Source organism: Pieris rapae, chromosome 12, assembly GCF_905147795.1.
Source record: "Pieris rapae chromosome 12, ilPieRapa1.1, whole genome shotgun sequence".
NCBI lineage: Eukaryota > Metazoa > Arthropoda > Insecta > Lepidoptera > Pieridae > Pieris > Pieris rapae.
This window is the reverse complement of record NC_059520.1, coordinates 2,693,437-2,714,284: the sequence shown is the minus strand read 5'-3', so window position 1 is coordinate 2,714,284 and position 20,848 is coordinate 2,693,437. Positions and strand designations below refer to the sequence as shown.

Genomic DNA, 20,848 nt, shown 5'->3' with positions numbered 1-20,848 from the left:
GGGCAAACGGGCAGGAGGCTCACCTGATGTTAAGTGATACCGCCGCCCATGGACATGTAATGTAATGCTTTTGACTTTAGAGTTTAAAAAGCATTATTTCTCAGTAGTCAGATTCTACTTTTCGTCCTTAAAAAAATGGGAAAGATTCAGTAATTTTTTACTCTAAATATTTTAATCAGTTTTATATTGTCCGTTAATTGAATTGAGAAAAGTGTACTATTTGTTAGTGCCTTTAGTAGTTATTGAGTTTTATTGTGTAATTCATGTTTTTTCGAATAGATTTTAAGTGTTTTATTTTAATTTCGTGAGTAAACTTATTGATTATACGTTCTTGTTGACTTAGTACCTATTTGTACGGGATTCTGTATTTTGTAAATAATTTATTAAAACCAAATAAATAGGAATGTTTTAAGAAGCATCAGATACTACTGAAAATGTTTTTTTTATAAGAATGTAAAATAGCAATAAATGTAATTACCCAAGTCTTCCATGCTCTGACTTAAAAGCGCTTCAAATGTATGCAAACTGTAGCTCTCAGCATCCATTCCTTTAGCTAATGTATTCCTTAGATGCATCTCATATTCCAACAGTAGACGTGATGTAGGAGATCCTGGCGCCGGAGTGGCGCTCTGCTGTGATGCTTGGCGCGATAGACACGGCTTCTATTGGTCATAAACACCATTTATTTAACACAACCTTGAATTATAAAGAGCAATAAGAACACATATCAATAACAATGGCATTATCATTTTAAAGCAATCTCTTTCAAGCACTGTTAGAAAAATGATACTATTATCGCGCGTAATATGTAGTGTGGTGAAATTTGTATAGTAATGGTTCTACTGTGAAAATGCAATTCGATTAAATACAAGATCGAGAACAATATTGAAGACCATAGATTAGAAATTCCAATAACCAATGATGAGTCGTAAATCTAGGCCCAATAGGTGTAATGAGATTATATATATATATATAATTGAAGATTTTTACTACAATTTGCTTCTATTACAAAATAAAGTTATAGACATATGGCATAAATAACGATGTCAATCAAATCAAAAATCATTTATTCATGTTAGGTAACATGTAAACTTATGAACATCAAAAAAATAAATATTCATTAAATAGTTCTAATTTTACATTTACTGCCAGTTCTCAAATCAAGGGCGTAGAATGGAAGAGATGAACTGGCAATAAACTCTCCACCACTCTTTTTAATCGCCAAGTTTTTTCTTTTACACAACGTTTGTAAGGAGCTGCAACCATTACAGCATGTTCCATACATCTTGAGTAATAAAGAATAATAAAATAAATTAAAAACAAAGATTTATATATTTTTGAAGACAAAAAGCCTTCGGCAACCTTTATCTGGAAGAATAGTTTTTTTTTGTATATTTATTTTACAGAAATATGTAATCTGTGTGTGTGCATCTCAAAATAAAATCTGTTTATAATAACTAACTGTGTATGTATCTATTAATACACGACATTTAATAGTTTCTTTGTGATAAAGTGTAATTGTGTAGCGTAAAGCATTTTGATTTCATTGAACATTAAATGTATTTTCCTGGTAAAAATGTTAACCTAATAAGCCATACAGAATCAACTAAACTCATACCATGTGATGATGTTGTCTCGGATCTCGGCGTTGACAATGCTCTTGGTCTGAGTTGCCATTAGACGACGAGGGTGTGGTTGCATAGCATTGATTGTCAAACATGACGTTATCTGAGGGTGGTGACACATCTCTCTCGCCGCCACCCAGCTCCAAATACAGACCACGCCCGGGATATCCACTTGGGGCGGCACCCACGCCGACACCACGGCTATAACATCAATCGATCGATTTAAAACTTTATAGGTACATACATTAACAATCTTAAGCAACATCTTCTCAAACAGTAATTCTTTAATTCTGCTTATATCGATAACTTATTGAACAATTCTTAAAAGGCCGGCAACGTACTTGCGAGGCAATGTGAGTATGCATGGGTATCACTTAACTATATTACAATTAACTTTTCGCACTTTTTTTTTTCTTTTTCTGTAGGGATTTACGTGCACACCTAAATTTCTATTAATACTTTTATGATATATGTAAGAGTAGAAGAAATAGCCAATGAAAAGGTTTACTTTTTTTCTTCCGTTTGTGAATGAACATCGTCTTCCACGAATTCCTAATAAGGAATTCTCCGAAGCAGTAAATATATGTTTGTACGCAAGTTCTTTTTTCATCATCTAACTTACCTAGCAGACGAATACCGCTGTGATGACTGCCTGCTATTATTATTGATGACGTGTGTGTAATGTCCATGGTGAGGATGGCGATGTGAGTGCGAGCAGGATGAGGGACAGGCCGCGTACCTCCTTCGTCCCATTTCTGGGGACGTGATGGGACTCTCAGTAGAGGGCATTGGCTTGAGCATACGTTTCAACGTGTTTGGATCTGTAATCAATGATTATATTTATGTAAACTTATAAGAAACGCCTTCATGTGCTTTTTATTGTTAAATGTTTTAGCTCTTTTCATCACAGCGTAAATCTAATTTGACGGAAAGAGACGAAAGAGTTCTTTAGTTAAAAGATTGCAATTGTTATTATGTTTCTATTAATAAGGGTTAGTAAAATAATTATCGTTACAAGTTATTAGGCACAGACGGACGAAGAGAAATGATAAAAGTTTTATAATTATTTTATATATAAGCCTTATAACTTCTTTATTTGTGATACAGTATATAGTTTTATTTGAAAATTACACTTAAGTACAATGCCGCATGTAAAGCACACCGAGTGACTTAATTATAAATTTTAATAATTTGTTCAAATTTAATTGAACAATTTATTAAAATTAAATTTAAATTGTTAAATTATAAATTAAATTTAAATTGTTAAATTGGAAAATTAAATTGTAGAGATTAAAGCGATGGTACATTATTCAACCAAAAGCCGTTACAATCTTTGCCAATATTTTTTTCTATTCTATCAGTATTAAGTTACTGTAATCAAATAAAAAAAAACATATCGGAGTAATGGCAGCGGATACCAGCACCATTGCTCCGACATGTTTTTTTTTATACATATTTTAGAATTACCCATATTCATATCTTCAGTGCTTTTGGACTTTGTGCGACGCGAACCCGACGTGTTGTTGTTAATCACATTGTGGTTATGCATATGTCTTTCTGACTCACGACCCTAGAAACATAATAAAACATGTAAAATCACTATTTTCTATCAAAGTTTCAATCTATTTTATATTACTCCCGGCAACGCACTCGCGATTCTTCTGGCATTTGGACTGTCCATGTACGACGGTATCCCTTAACATCATATAAGCCTGCCTGTAATAATATATGTTTGTTGATATAACTAAGTTCTGTCTTACCAATAATAATAATATAATTATCAAATGTGTGGTGTATCTAAGAATCATATCAAATCTGTTTATATTTTCTTTTTTTTTTTAATTATAAGAGCATCTTGTGGTCCCCCTAGTCTGGCCTTTCTGTCTATTAACATTCGCACGAACGTTGAACGAAAACATCGTAAGGAAATTCCTTGCTTTAGACCCGTGTCGACGGCGTGAGGCTGATCACCTACTTGCCTATTAGATTGACAAATGACCATCAAACAGATAGTGAAATATGCCCAGATCTAAAAAGGTAGTAGCGCCACTGGCTATTTTTAAATATTTTATCGTATTTGCTCCGGATAGTGTATCTAAATAAATAAATACATAAAGTTTCACCCTATCAACCCATAGTCAATATGACACAGACGAATTTGTATACAACGATAAACTTACCGATTCATTGCCATCTCCATAATCAATGCTCTTAGGCATATGCTGTAGATGTTCCTTGCCAGCACGAGTGGATGTTGCTGATGATTTGGAAGATGTCAAAGTGCCTCCAGCTTGAACGCCTTCAGATTTCAAATCTTGGCCGTGTTGATTTGTCGATCCAGTGCTCGATACTTGCGTCGTCTCTTCGGTGGTCTGCAATGAATAAGAAATATATTAAGTCATACTTTAATAAAAATATTTGTAATTAGTAATCCCTGCTATACTGCAACGGTGTCACTTAAGTAAATATTCCTGCTTTAAATAGTTTTAATTGAAATCCAGAATTAATTAATAATCGTCGTCAGTGTATGTGTAAAGTAGTTAAATCAGAGAGTTAATTGAAACTCTAGACAGTTAATCAAGGATCGATATTCAATTAAGTCGCTAAAGTTCCGTCAGACAAGTGAGTAAACGAAATGTTTTACGAGTTTCCTAAACGTTCCTAGGTAACAAGACAAACCTAACCCAACCAAACAATTTACAATAAAACAAAACACCGAATTTACAAGCTCCCAGTTCTTCACGATCACACCGAAATAATCATGGTGGAGTCAACAACATATTTACAATTTCAGCAAAGACCACAATTTTAAACAAAAACCCACTCACACAACATTACTAACCAAAATAAAGACTCTAAAAGTAATCAGCTGTTATGGTGACCGCCATCTTGTTTTACATTATTATTCAAAACGCTGGCTTTCGGTCAGACAGATAGTCAAACGTTTTCGACGCTGCGTTATATTATGTTATACAATGGGAATAATACAAACAAAGTTATGGGATAAGAAGAAGAAGTACCTTAAATATCGTAGGTATATTGTTTTAAAAGTCTGTCCGTTTCTTTTATAATACTATGTTACTTAAGAAGAGTTATTATTATTATTCTTTCGATTGACATAATAAAAAGAGGGGTGTTTTTTACATTTAAGTCGGTACGATTGCCAGGCAAGTTAATTAGTAGAAAATCTTTCATTGCAGAACTTTTGACTGTTGAATTTGAAGATACATTCAAATAAAAGTAAAGCCATACTGTATTTCCATGTGTCCCAACCGAAGCGGTAACAGTCTTAGGCGCTGTTGAAGTATTGGTTGTCATCGTAGATGTTTCTTGAGACTTCGGCGGACGAGCAGGCGGTTGACTCTCACTTTGACGTGCCGCGGCTGTTTAATATGACAATTGAAATTAGCATAATACAATTTAAATATAACCTGTAGGTATCGAGGTTGATTCTCGATACAATATTGGATTTCAGCAAAGAATGTCTTTATCGGGTAATTATAGTATTTTTTTAAAAATATTACGCTATTATCCTATATGGATATAGGCCGGCATTTTTGTTTATGCCGTCGACACATGTTGTCGATTTCTGGATTTGACACATGCCGATTTTCTCACGAATGCAAACTGCGCGAATGGGCAGAAATTGCTGAATTGGTGAACAGACCAACACACAATTTTATAACATTTACACAATGAAAATATTTTATTTAGCTAGACTCGGCCTTGTTACGTAAACGTACTAAAACCTATTATATAATATTTACCTACAATATTATTCAAATCGAATAGGAATTTTCAATATGGAAGTCGTACTTAGGTAATTTTCAATAATAATAAAGAGAGTAAAAATATTATTCGATGAACACAAACGTGTTAGTGTGAGTGAGAGAGAGAGAGAGAAACGTAAACGTATTATATTTAACTACTTACGTTTAGGCGGCTGTTGAGCGGGCTGAGTTGTAGCGACGTTGTCGTAGAGTGATGTGGATGAGGTCGCAGCAGCCACTTTGTCGGCTCGCCCAGCCGCCGCCGCCGCGTCTGTCTCTATAGCCCGAGTGGTGGTACGCGGTAATGTTGATGAGCCTACACGCGCATATGCGTTACTCATGAGCCTCCGAATGTATGGTTTGAAAATGTTATTGGGTAATTATATTCTTCTGAGACCCATGAGTATGGTTGCGTTACGCAATTGCTAGTTTTGATAAATATGTATGAGTTTATATAGAGGCTACTCTGATGACCGAATCCTCAACCTAACCAGGTCAAGAAGTTGTATCCTCAGCAGTCAGAATAGGGAAGCAGGGAAGTCTGCTGTCTTCCACCATGCACCCGTGGGTCGCGAGCCCCGTTACGCCCGTGGGCTTGCGGGGGGTGTCAGTTTCGCGCCCCGCTCAATGGCGGGATTCAGGGTATGATGTCAAAGTACTGATTGTAGGCATAGATTATAGGTGTCATTACAAATTCTACTAATCTGTTCTGTTCTAGGTACAGTAGGACTACAATAATATTTCTTTAGTGTGCTACAGACCAAAAACTTACTTGAAGTGAGCAATATAAGAAGTTATCTAATGTGTGGAGTTCATTCTTGTAACTAAGGTCCCATTATAAATCTATTTGGACGTGTTTAGTATGAGTTTGATTGAGAACAACTAGATTTTCAATTACTTTTCTTTAGTCCTAAAAGACAGTTTTTAGGCTGACCCATTCTGACGAAATCGAATCAGAAATATGTTTGCGATGTGCTTTCTTTATCAATAACCTATAATAATATAACGTATCTTAATAAATAAATAAATAATCAATCATGGCTTAACAGGACTGACGGCCAACCATCATCAGTCATGGAGAGGCATCAAAAGAAGGTATCTTTCTATTGAAATTATGATGCGATGGAATTAAATTATAAAATGATATACTCACGGTATCTTGGATCCTGTGCCCTCAGCCTGGCGTACTGCTCCTGGGTCATGCAGGTGCACTGTGGCTCGCGTCCGTAACTAAGACTATTTATGAATTATTATTACTCTCATGACTAATATTTCATCAAGGGCACAATTTGCCCCTATTAAAATATATGTAGAGACAAGAGGTTTTAACTATTTCTAAATTTGCTTACACTATACATTAATATTCCCAGGTTTTCGTTAGTTAGTATGATATGTGGTAATTCATTTATATTTAAGGCTCTAAACGGTCTAAATTTTGGGGTTTACTTAGTATAAAAACTTTCAGAAACCAGTTCTCAGGAAGTCATACTTATTGTATTAACTATTTCTAGTATAAAATAAGTATTTATGTCATTGGTGATGACATGTTACTGACTCCAAGATAGTGCAAGAGCATTTAAACTGCAGGTCACGGTTCCCATTTATGGCAACATTTGTCCTAAACATAACTTTCTGTGGAGGATTGTACGCTTTCAAACATTCATTACAAGAAACTAAGCCAATTTCCACATAGACCTGTGGTGCTCGCTATAAATGCCTACGTTTAGGGACACTAACAACACGTATGTCAACTGTCACTGCAATGACAATTAACACCTGTCAACATCACTTGTCATTTAGAAAAGATTATAAATCATTGTTGAATTATGATAATTGCATCTGAATATTGTTTACTGACGTAATTATATTATGAACGTTTGTTACCTTGATCGATTTGGACTCGCTGGTGTCGAGACTGGTTTCCTCTTCGTCTTGAATTTTTGTTTGCTCCCCGGCGGCTCCAGCTTCAGGCTGTAGCTCGAAGATGCCTTCCGTGAGAATTTAAATGAAGGCGACTATAATAAAATATCGCGTGATGAATGAATCATAGCTGGTAATGATCTAATAATGATAGGAATACAACAAGCGGGATCTAGCAGGGAGTTACTAAATAGAAATTTACAATTTTACATATTAATATCTAATCAACGCTGTTGAAATCCTAATGTTTAATTAGGTAATTCAAAAAAAGTAATACAACGGTTCAATTATAATTTTAGTTTATAATAATATGTGTTAAGTTTCGATTACTACATATATATATTCTTATATATTTAATAAAAAAATAAAGGTTTTCGGATTTTTAGGACTGTTTATATATAGATGGATGGTGACCCTCAAATATATTTCAATCTTATTCTATTTTTTTTATATAATAGGCGGGTAAAGACAAGTCCAGTCATTGCAGCCCATAGACATCTTTAAATCAATCAAGCGTTTAACACATTTTAAATCAATATTCTATAAATCAAATAAATTTTTATGTCGATTTCATAATTATTACGTTTATTCGTATTGTTTACTTTAATTAATCATTGAGATTCTTCTTTAAATTTTGATTATCTTCGGCGTTGAATTTTGATATTTAAAAATTATTCGATTTTTAAATATCAAAATTAATTATTCGTCTTAAAATACAAAATTTAATTTAAGCTCTTCGCTCTGAAGGAATGTTTTACATAAAATACATATTACGTATTTTATGTTGTTTGTATATAAATATATTATATAAATATCCATAGTTTAGTAGATGATAGGATGTGAAGAGTACCTACTTACAATGATAAATCTACACGCGAGGGTAATATTCAGAGTCAAGACATGTACATCTGTCAAATGGTTAAGATTTTGTCCGAAGCTAGTTTACGCGTATACTTGTCTGTGAATTTTACCCTTAGGGCTTAGCTACAGCAAAAGCTCAGTCAGGTAATTTAATATTTTGCAAACTCAACAATAAAATACCTCACTAATTTTATTACAAATACACCTATCATGAAAATGTAAATAGCTATATGCAGCTTTTGATGTAAATACTATGACATAAACAAATTATTACGCATTATTTTTATTTCTACCTTAGTAACGCAATTGTATATTTTGTCTTTAATGTTTTAACTTAATTTATTCAATAACAATAAACAATAGATCGACATCACACATAAACTCATTTCGTTAGTCTGGTGAATGAAACTTTAATTTAAACTCAGGTATTCCATATATTTATGTATTATAAATATTAATAAAAGCACAATTAAAACCCCTATATTATCAAATATATTTTAACATCCATTGAGACTAAATTTTACATAATATACGTATAGAACGAATTCTCCCTAATTAGGTTTGAGTGTTTTTCTCACTTTGTATCTGATCGTATTTTACAATACCTACTGCTGATAGTGTTTTCTATTTTCTTATTATTATAATTGCTTCAATGTGAAAAGTATGGTATAATTACAAAAAGAATGAAAAAAAACATGGCGATTAAAGGAGTACGGAGAATTAATTACTATTTGATCTCAGAAAATGTAATTTCAAAAGCTTAAAACCTGGCGTTTATAAGTGTAAATTGATATTTTGATTTTGTCACAAGCATAGCATTAATTTGTATGCATTTCTAACTAACTTCTACAAACAAAGCGAATTCTATAAGCTATAGCTGTCATAAAAACTTCTATGAATCTTTTTCTTAATAAAACCTTCGTGGTTGGTTTTTTCTTTTTAATACACATTGTTTTGACAGTTGGCAAAGAGAACGCACGAGTGCGGGAAAGGCAAAGAAAAAGCACGAGTGTGTAATAGCCCTCTTTCCGAACGCTATACCTCCCTGCAATATGCCACTTTTTGAGCAACTGTATTAAAAAAATACTTACGCAACATTCTCTAAACTGCTTTGCGTCTATTGGAGATGTGAAGTTTAAGCCCCAAGTGTCGTTGGTCATGGGATCTTTCCAATACACAAAGCATTCAGATGCTTGTCCAATACGAGTGCCTGGAAACAAATTATATTATGGACAATCGCGGGCATATAGTATTGTCTTTTATTAACATAACTTTTACACATATACGTCGGATAAATTTAAAATTATGTTTAAATAATTATAAGTTTACAATAATACATAACTTCAATCCGTTAAACAAGTGTTTTCTTTAATCGCGGGCATATTTTATGATATCAAGATCGGATATATTTTTTTAAAGATGTGATGAGCGCGATGTAATAAAGCGGCTGGCAGTAAATATAAAATAAGTTATGTTCTATTAATAACGAATGAATAATTATTTATCACTTACACGAATAACACAGGTCTACAACAAAAATGCTGTCTGGATATTTTCAACTGATTTCTATGTATTAAGGTGTTCTGAAAACTAAGAAAATACTCAAAAAATTCCAGAACGTAAGGTTTTTTTACAATCACACAATTCTATTACAAAAAAGGGAGTTTTGGGCTAACTTGTAGTCATAAACTATGGGTATAATTTTATTTTTATAACTGTTTTTAAATGTTTACTGGACGTAACTATCATTAATTTCTAAATAACGAACACCTGTTTGAGCTACATTAACAAATATAAACATATTGTAACCTGAACGTGCGCGCTCCGACAGTGTCCAGTATGGCGCGGTACAATTACGTGTTAACTCGTCATTGTTTTATAGATCTTAGATCAATATAGTGCAATGTCGTCTGTGCGGAAGTGTGTGAATTCGTCTGATAGTTTCTGTTACATTTGTGGCGAATATATGATATTAAAGCAACAAGTGAATATTACGGACTTTGTAAAAAAAAGTATACTTTGCGTATTTTGACTTAAAACTTGGAGATCAGGATAAAGCTTGGGCACCTCATAAAGTCTGCAAACGATGTGTTGAAGACCTTCGAAATTGGTTTAAGGGCAAGAAAAAAGCTTTCCGAAATGCGATTCCTATGGTATGGGCCGAGCAAAAGAACCATAGTGATGATTGTTACTTTTGTTCGTGTAATGTGAAAGGGTATAATTTAAAATGGAAGCAGTCAATTTCCTACCCCAATCTGCAATCAGCTACTCGTCCCATCCCTCATGGGACCGAAATACCAGTTCCCAAGGTCCCTGCTACCTTGGAAGAGATTCCAAGTTCTGACGAAGATGGTGCTGTACCTAAGCCCGATGACCAATCAAGTTTTGAATTTGAAGATGACAACAGTCCGAAATTGTTTTCCCAGGGCGAGCTAAATGATTTGATAAGAGACTTGAATCTTCCTAAAAACGCTGCAGAGTTGCATGGATCAAGGCTTAAAAGCAGGAATTTACTTTTTAGGCAATTACAAAAACCCAATCTACAAACAAATCGTCAAAAGAATGTTTAAAGCATTTCAAGCCTTAGGTTGCTTAAGGAGTTTAAAAGTACATTTTCTTCATTCCCACCTCGACTACTTTCCAGAAAATTTAGGAGACGTGAGTGAAGAGCAAGGTGAACGATTTCACCAAGATATTAAGGAGATGGAAAAAAGATACCAGGGAAGATGGAGCGTCTCAATGATGGCAGAATACTGTTGGACGCTTCAAAGAGACCTTCCAGATGCTTCCCACAAGCGAAAATGTACCAAAAGGAGTCTCACTGGGAAAAAAATGTATTTAGTGCTTATTAATTAATGTATTTTAAATAAAAAATAGTTTTGTTACGCAATTATAAATTATTTTTTTAATTTTTTATGTTTTATTTTACGATAATAACTTGTTTAACATAGAACCTACATTGTCAGAAAACGTGACGTTCTAGGACAAAATGAATGTTATTTTCGAATTCAGCATACCCAAAAACGTAAGAATTCAACATAAAAACCAAAACAGCTCTGATTTTATTTTTTTTTGCAGACTTGTGTAATTAGTTTTACTCACGCTTAAAAATATTTACCAAACTTTAATTACGAAATTTACATACATATTACGACTAAATTGATTAAATGTATTAATATCCTATTACCATAATTTAAATGATTTTGTTCAAATTAATTTATATCGCTATAGATTATAGCCAGTGTTAGCGGCTCATAAATAGAAATATAAATAAATTATAAGTTTGGTTAGAATATTGTGAGCGACTCTATTAATATAAATTAAGTATGAGTATTATCAAACGAACACATAAACGTTTTATCCTGTGGAGGCCTGAGTCTCTGTGGTGTCGTGGGGGTTAGCAGCATCAGCCATGATAAAGAGCTCAATGTTTACAATAGATGCTTAAAATCCTATGTCAGATAGTCTCTAGTCTAAAAGACTAAGGGCATGTTTCACAATGTCCGGATAAGTTCCAAATAAGCTATTTGTTACTTATTGGTAGGATAAACTAGTGTTTGTTGCGTTTCACGACTGTCAGATAGCGCTATTTGTCATGAAATGCCAAGTATCTTATTCGGAACTTTTATCTTTCGAATAATTTATGTGTTGCATAGCTATTTGGCACTTTAACCATACATTGTGAAACAGGCCCTAAAGGTATATCAAATAAAAGTGTTTCATTTAATAACGGCACAGATACGCAATCGAAATGCATTTAATTAAAGCTTTCAACATTGTGCCTGTAAAAGATTTCAATATCGCAGAGAGGAGACGCGTTGAACGCTCTGTACGTGGATTTCGCTCGATTGCCGTGTATCTGGAGTAAATTTAAAACTAGGTTACAGTGGCGGCCGGCTCGTATTTTTGTGATATTACACGTTAAATTCAGTTTAACGGTTGGAACAAGTTGTCTTTAATGTTATAATACTTTGTTAGTTATGTTTTTTTCGTCAGAGCTCACCTGATGTTGCCAATGGACACTCAAATTGCCAGGCTCGCAAGTGCGTTTCCGTCCTTTAAACTTAGTACACTCTTTTCTTGATGGACCCTGAGTTGAATTGGTTCGGAAATACTTTTTATACTTGATAAATTTTTGCACCGACAGACAATGATTTTTTAACCGACATAAAAACCAAAGACGAATTATCAAATGACGTGAAAATCCATAGATAGAAGGTTAGATCTTTTAACCTCATCAAATGTCTTAAGAATCAATTTATTTTCATGTTTATGTTAAAAGCTTGAAGATCTCAATAACAAGTAAGGACTTGAAGAATGAAAGCCGCAACACAAAGCACACACACACACAAACACACATGCACGCACTCACGCGCACGCACGCAAAGACCGTGCGTTATTATTTGTTTAATTTAGTTAGTTTTTAATTCAAAAATAAATAAATAGAAAAATAATATATTTTGTAACTAAGTTTGTCAAGTCATATTTCAGTTGTTTTGGTCCAAACATTGTAATCTATAATTTAAGGGAAGTTGCGAGGTTGCTCCATCACAAGTATTATTTAACTTACTGGGGCTACCTCAATTTTACATGTATGTTAATGTTTGTGATTCAATAAAATACTTTTTACTTTTTACTTTTTTTTACTTTTTACACGTGTGCCTTTTTTGGCATTTCCTTTAAATTGGTATCCCTTTTATTTGGTCAGTTAATAAATGTATTTGTACATGTTTCGTCAATATTTTAACACCGCTAGCTCATTAAAATTAAAACTAATCTATAATAATTATAAGTAATAATTTTGGTACGCCTGCGAAGCCTTTAATGTATTATTAGTATTAGGTAATATTCGTGTTTAATATTTTCATATTTGTAAAGCCAAGCAAACAAATGCTCTTAAGGTGAGGAGGATTAGTGTAATGTTTTTAATAACCAGCCTATTAATAAGGTTAGTAAGTTAAAAAGATCTATAGAAACTGCTGACTTTATTATATTGAACGAACATGTCCACAAAATAAAGAACATTTTAAATCAATCACAAGAAAAATGATCTTATATCTTAAATGGAAATCTAAATAAGGTAGTGGCGTAATTTAAAATTGAAACATAAAATCTTTTTTTTTTCCTTTCCATTACTTGTTTTACTATAGAATAAAACTGTGGTTTCCCATATGCGACGTAATTAGCCTTCTATGCTTTTATAATAATAATATATTCTAAAAGTTTACCAAATTGTTTCAACAAACTTAAATGGCGTGCTGAATTTCATTGCTGAATTTCATGGCTTAGACCTACTTCGAAATCCCTTGACCACAAACATTCTACAGGATATATGTACCTACTCTGAATTTATTAATAGAGTTAATGTCATTTATAAAAAATATTAACACATGACTGGTGGTGGTACACAATCCCAGGACTTCCTATCTTAAAAATGAATTCAAATTATCAGGTCTTTATCCTAAAATATGAGACGCTCCTCTAACTGGCAATTATTTTAGGATCTCCGCCATTAAGTTATGGAATAGGCCCGACTCCATACAATTGGCTACCTCGCTAAAATCTTTAAACTCTTCTATATTAACATTTCTTAACCAATCCTATACTGGTACTGGTATTTTTTTTTTAAATTTAGTTATGCACTTCATGAATGTCACGCTTCTTTTTTTTTTTTGTTTCATTTCTAGTGTTACCTGGAAGAGATCGCTTGTTAGCGATAATTTTTATATATTTTTTTTCTATTAATGTAACGAAGTGTATATAATTAATCTATCATTACTATCATTGGACAAAACACCGCCGCGCCATTAGTTAGCACATTAAGTTATTCTAAAACATGTCTTAAGACAATCTTATATAATAATCTAACCAACTAATACAAGTAACATACCAGGTTGCAATAGTCTAACATCAAGGATTTTGTCGACTTGGGAGTTGTATGCGGTAATATGGAACACGCATTCTGGCGAGTCCTGTATGCAGGTGATGTTCACAGGTACCAGGTCTTCGGATACCTGCTGCCACTTCACGGTGCCAGCGCCACTCGCTGACACGTGAAATACTTCTGCCCAAAGTCTGGAAAATTTGGATTGTTTAATCAGATTTTCATGGTACAGTTAAACAATTAATTAAGTATTTTTTATAATTAGTTTACATACGCAATAGATTCATTAATTATTAAATACATAGATGGAAACTCCTAAGAATGTTAAGAGGAATTTTATGTCCAATTATTTTCTTGGTATATTAAAATACTCAGTAAAAAACATGCATAGAATTCATAAAAAAACATCTAAAGACTGTACTTTGGAGACTTTTTTAACTTAAGTTATTCATTACCGAAATATAAAACTTCTGTGTTTTATACAAAATATTATCTTTTTTTATAGAACAGGGTGAAAACGGGCAGGAGGCACACCTGATGTTAAGTGATACCGCCGTCCATGGACACTCACAAAGCCTTATGAGAGCTCGTGAGCACAAAGCCGGCCTTTTAAGAATTGGTACGCTCTTTTCTTGAAGGACCCCAAGACGAATTGGTTCAGAAATACTTCAGTGGGCCTCCACAAAGTACCAAATATCTTTGTTATAAGTAAAAAGTAAATATTCGTTCATATACCTCAAGAGATGTCCATCACGTCGTCGGGAATTCTGCCACGGGCTGTCCTCATAGCGATATGCCTTGCGGAGGATTGGTGCGCAGGAACACGATAGTTTGTTACCCATCGTGCGCGCGCCACATTCGGCGCACTGAACTACGCTGCCTGCAATATGTGTCGGTTGTATCAGGTTTTGTAGATGATTAGAGGCATACAACTACAGTCAATACCGTTTACGACGACATCATTGAGAACAGCATACCGGTTATATTGACCAAAATCAAAGGTTCCCGGATCAATTCTACTGATACGACTATCGGTTTTTACGACCAAATATGAGTAGCCCCCTAGCGTCGTTATAACAGATTTTAACTGTAGTTTGAAATATAATATAAAGTTCCGTTCAACAGCGTATGGATTCGTAACTATTATACAGCGCACGTAAGCTAATCAAGCGCTGAGATGCAATGTACTTATATATATTATTTTGTTTGTATAAATGTATATATATATATATATGGGATTTTGGTTTGCTAAGCAATTTTATAACATTATATCTTACTAGATATAGCAGTGTTAGCCTAGTGGCTTCAGCGTGCGACTCTCATACCTGAGGCCGTAGGTTCAATCCCCGGCTACCTATGGACTTTCTTTCTATGTGCGCATTTAAACGAAGAAACCGACATGTCTTAGACCCAAAAAGTCGACGATGTGTGTCAGGCACTGGAGGCTGATCACCAACTTGCCTATTAGATTTAAAAATGATCACGAAACATATTCAAAAATCTGAGGCCAGGACCTAATGAGGTTGTAGCGCCACTGAGTTATTTATTTTATATCTTACTAGACGATAAACGTAAAAAATATACGATTTATGTAATAACCGAGGCCATCATATACGAAATAACGTTTTAAAAACATTCAACATATTTGTATGTTTTCTTCAAACGTATTGGCATTTATATATTTAACAGTGGCACTACAACTGTTTAGTTCTGGGCTTCAGATTTCCGTATTTTATGATAATTTGTCAATCTATTAGGCAAGTAGCTTCACACACGCGTAATACGTCGGTATTTTCATTTATGTTACTTTAATGACGTTGTGGTTTATGACATTTTCCTTTGAAAAATTGTAATTTAGAGGTAGGGTAAAACTTGGCGAGTTTTTTGCCCGTTCTGCTCAGTACAAGGTCTCCTGGTAGGTTTGCGAACGGATGGCGTAGTCTTGCTCTTTCGCGAATTATGTAAACAATCTTGATATTCATAAAACTAAACCATCTAAACTGAATTAATATCAAATAAAATCATATCAAAAGACATTTGTCTTTTGATATGATTTAATTTGATATTTTCTTTCACCGTTTCACCGAATATAAAATGCGCACATAGAAAGTCCATTGTTACACAAGCTGGGATCAAACCCACGATTTCAAAGATGACAATCGTACACTAGGATCACTAACTTTTCGTTTATACAATTTCACTTTACTAGCTGTTTAGCACTAACTTTAAAAATGACACATCTCTCACTTTTATATCACCCCTTGGAGAATGATTTAATTTTACTTTTTTTTTATAGAACAGGGAGCAAATTAATTTAATATTAAATAAAATCAAACATGTCTTACTACTCAAGTCTAACTCCAGTAAATGTTTTAAATCAGCGTATTTTTACCATACAAAGTATTTCAACACTCACCGGTTATTGACGACGTTCTTAGTAAGGCAGTATTCTATGTATGGACCTTATTAGTGTCAACTCATTACTGAGAAATAGCGACTACTTTAATTTACTATTCTTTGACGTTGGCATATATTGTAACAGACTTAGACACTTAGGTTCACGGCTTATTTTAAGAGGTTTATAGGAGCGTATGTTCTCTTTTGATTGAAGAATCTTTAACGGTGGAAATTAGTTCAATTTTAACAATTTGACGTTAATATAATATAACGTAAATTAAAAACTAGGAACATTTTAGAACGTCTGATAGCGAAAAACAAATTATCATGTATAAAATGTCTTATAGCGCGATCTATTAACACTTTGATAATTCCTACACAAAAACATGAAACAGTCAATGAATTATAACATGAAACAAGGCAGTATTATGACGGCTATTATAAATAGTAATGACACAATTTAGAATATTATTTTCTGTATTGTTAGCAAAATGTTTTTTTTTAATTCTACTTACATTACATAAATAGGGTTTTTTGCAATTAATTTTTTTAAATGTATGTTTTTTTATTTTGACTTCTGTTAAATTAATCAAAACACTTGAACAAAATAATCTTACTAAAAATCATCTGAAATACGTTTTATGTTTTTATTGTGTCACTCACCCGTGGTCCCGTGATGTCACCAGGTCGCATCAGAACGCGACAAAGAGTGCCCACGGTTCAAACTCTGCGAACGCTGAGTACCGTGTCTATGATGATGCTTCACACCGCCATGCTGCAAAGGTATTACGTCATCTAGTTGTTGATCTAGTCGTGACTAAATTTACCATTCTAAACAAGTATTTATTCGATGTTATACATATTACGATTTTATATTAGTAAGCGATCATGCATATGAAACTTATTTTCATTTATTGTAACATTTATATAACATATTAAAATATTTAGAAATAAGTTTCATATAATATATAATGGCACGTGTAAAAAGCAGGCAAATTAATAACATAAAATATTATAACATGAATACAACTAAAACAATTAAATCGCTAAATAGGAAAAATATGAATTGGATTCTTTATTAATATTCAATCAGTTGATTTAGTGAAATATTTTTGACATTGTCATTTAGTCAAAACTAATAAATCTTTGAGTTTTAAATACGGTTTTTGATTTTGTATGTACTCAAAAATGCCTATATTACCTAAATAACATCAATTAATTAAAAAAATATCACATCGCGTAACATCCCACACGATAAAAATAAAGGCAAATCCATTTCTAGCTGGTTAAGAGACTTTTACAGTGTTTTTGATTTAGTTAGAAGCCCTAGGAAGTAACTATGTGTGACGCTGACCTACCAGGCTCTAGCAAGAGACACTTGTCAATAGTATGTGGTATAAAAACAAATGAACATACATCCATTTCGTTATATCTACCTTCTTGCAGTCAAAGTACTTGGGTAAATAGGTCGCGAGGTTATATTTTCAAGTTCATATTGATTTTATGTGATATTCCTAAGTCTAGGCTATCAAATAAGAATTAAAATTCATGAGCCGCATTTCGTTCTTGACACCGAGCCTTCTCACTCAGAGGGATAAGTTATGTATGTATAAATGTGGGTCAATCCTATAAACCACTAATGTTAATCGGTACGTAGGAGAGAATTCTTAAAATGGCTATAGATGTTACTAAAATTACATTCACTGTTAATTAATATACTTTATAAAACCTAATTTGCATTCATATTTCTAAATATGTCTTCGTTATAACTAATTAAAGAAAATGTTATACTAGATTTATCTAGGGTATTTTTTAACATGTATTTTAAAAGTGCGTGATCATGCATACGTATATATTTATCACATACATCATAACTGTGCAATTCATGTATTTATATTTATTATATTTTATTCGATTAGTAATTAACAAATGCCTACTTTAAAGGAGTACAGAAGGGAGTGGATACAGTCATTTCCATGTGCAAATTAAACGTATTACGAACCTCGAAATTATTCCAATTTTGCGAAGAAAATTTAGCAGCCTCCACACTTTCTTTAGCACCCATGGCACCCATAACTATCGGACCGCGATATCACTTAAAATGAGTTATGGCAATCGTATCGGATGCGAATGTGAACGGCTCGTGACACTGTGATGTGCTCTACGACTGTGCTCTCTGCAGAGAGTCAATTTGAATAAACATTAAATACCTCTAAGATAGCTCGTTCATAAAGTTTAAATATTCACAGCGACGAATGTAATATGAACGGTGTATTGCAGCGAGCAAGCGCACGAAGCGAGGGCCCGTGGGTGCAGGCGGAGGCGTGAGTTGCGGCGTGTAAACACCGCCAGCTGCTGCGTCGCCCGACAGTGTCTGTCGACCTGCCGCCTGTCGACTGCCAACTGCCGATCTGCCCTAGCCGGCTGCTGCCCGGCCGATCCGCACCTGCCCCGGACCGCTACCGCACTACTCTACCGCTACCTAACCACCTAGCCGACTAGCGGCACGATTACACCATTCTATCTCTAAATGCGTATTAGATATGCGTCAACACGGTACAGCGATGTGCGAAAGGTGGACACCGCCGGCCCTGTTAGACATCAGAGCGGACTGGGTCGTGAGTGGAGCGTGCGTGGCGGCGCCGTCGCGCACGCCCGCCGCCCGCCCTCCCCGCGCCCGCCCAATACCCGAGACGCACCGACGCCCAAACCGAGCGAAAGATATGACGGCCAGCGCCCAACATTTACTTTTCAGTTTTCAATTTTCAATTCCAACATCAACCCACAAAATAATAGTTATAAAAAAATTCAATAAAATATATAGTAGCACAAGGAAGGCTTAATTGCCACCTTAAAATCTCTATAATATACAAGTTGTAATATATGGCGAATTTAAGAACATCATCAATGAGTTGTCGGCAAGGAGGGGAGCGGGAAGGATGCGCGCGCACCATTTCCGAGACATTCGATTTTGGTCCATGACTGTAGGATGCTTACTGTGGTCCACCGAGTAATTTAATAGTTATTTTCGACCATCATATTTTAAATAAGGCTTAGAGAAGACCAATCTTAGAATTTTAAAGGCACATACCAAACAACGTTAATATTAAAACGATAAATTACACGTATAATTAACAAAATTATTTTTATAAACTGATGCCGCAAATTAAAAATTATACTAAATTTCTTTTTATATATAATACTTTAATTTCATTATGTTAGTTTAATAAAACTTAAATCGCCTTTACAATGAAATAAAATAATAAATTACTAAAATTTGTATTTGTATTTTTTATTTAAGGCTTAGAGAAAGCCAATCTTAGAATTTTAAAAGCACATACCAAACAACGTTAATACATATTAAATTATACGTGTCTTTAACATAATGATTTTTACAATCTGATGCCGCAAAAAAGTATACTTGTTTTATATATAATAGTTTTATTTTATTTTATTAGTTTTTTAAAACTTCAATAGCCTATACTCTAATTAAATAAAATGATAAATTTGTATCGTGTGAGATTAGAATTATCAAAGAATAATTTGTGCTTGCTTTTTGAGAATCCACAAGTTGTTTAATATATTATCTTTTATATATCTTATTATATTATCATTTCAAGCATTGTAAACGAAATAATAATAATAATAATAAATAATAAACTATAAACGAAACTTTAAAAATTATGACAATGATGTTCGTTTAGATATTTCATCGTAATGTAAGTTAATAATAATAATAATAATTTATTCATTGCACGAATATGGTACAAAATGTCAAGGTGGTACAATTGTCAGTCGTTCGCATATTCTGCCACACACAGTGGCGCGCAAATTTATCTTAGTTTAGATTTTACATTATTAGTCAGATTCATATCAATTAAGTCAATTATCATACATAATTAAATTTATATAAATTACCATGTCTCACACAAATAATCGTTTATTGAGTAGTACGTTTTTTCTAAAAGTAATGCACTAAGTCGCTTTTTAAAGATTCTTGTCGGAAGATCTTTAAGTTCTTTCGGTAATCTATTGTAAATTTTAATTGCCATACAGAAGGCGTTTTTCCGAAATAATTCTAAATTTATTTTTGGCACAGCCAATTTCTCCCCATGTCTACTACTTACTACATTCGATTTAAAAATATGTATATTTCTGTGTACGAACAGGGACATTTCTAATATATAAATACATGGAAGAGATAACACTTTGAGTCTCTTAAATAGAGGCACGCAACTATCGATGCAATTTGCTCCACAAATTGCTCTAATACATTTTTTTGGGCCTTAAATACCCTATTCACTTCGACTGAATTTCCCCAAATTATAATTCCATATCTAATTATAGATGCAATATATGCATGATAAGCAGCTAATACCGCAGCATGGTTA

General features: G+C 33.6%; 1 protein-coding gene across 9 annotated transcripts in view; it reads right to left on the bottom strand.

Moving 5' to 3' along the window:
* The window catches only part of LOC110994691, a 98,573-nt gene extending 79,512 nt beyond the window's left edge, over positions 1–19,061 (bottom strand). For 7 of the 9 annotated variants that reach the window (XM_045630551.1, XM_045630553.1, XM_045630544.1 and 4 more), the window contains exons 1-14: positions 18,460–19,061; positions 17,121–17,232; positions 14,796–14,940; positions 14,067–14,251; positions 9,268–9,386; positions 7,280–7,410; positions 6,549–6,631; positions 5,559–5,711; positions 4,878–5,008; positions 3,806–3,997; positions 3,093–3,195; positions 2,248–2,446; positions 1,619–1,826; positions 479–662 (exon numbers count right to left, since the gene is read on the bottom strand). In XM_045630551.1, the coding sequence (XP_045486507.1) occupies positions 479–662; positions 1,619–1,826; positions 2,248–2,446; positions 3,093–3,195; positions 3,806–3,997; positions 4,878–5,008; positions 5,559–5,711; positions 6,549–6,631; positions 7,280–7,410; positions 9,268–9,386; positions 14,067–14,251; positions 14,796–14,902 (1,795 nt within the window). In that variant the 5' untranslated portion in view covers positions 14,903–14,940; positions 17,121–17,232; positions 18,460–19,061. The remainder of the gene's footprint in view (positions 1–478; positions 663–1,618; positions 1,827–2,247; positions 2,447–3,092; positions 3,196–3,805; positions 3,998–4,877; positions 5,009–5,558; positions 5,712–6,548; positions 6,632–7,279; positions 7,411–9,267; positions 9,387–14,066; positions 14,252–14,795; positions 14,941–17,120; positions 17,233–18,459) is intronic. The other 2 variants (XM_045630550.1, XM_045630545.1) reach the window with 2 other exon arrangements.
* Positions 19,062–20,848: the final 1,787 nt, after the last annotated feature.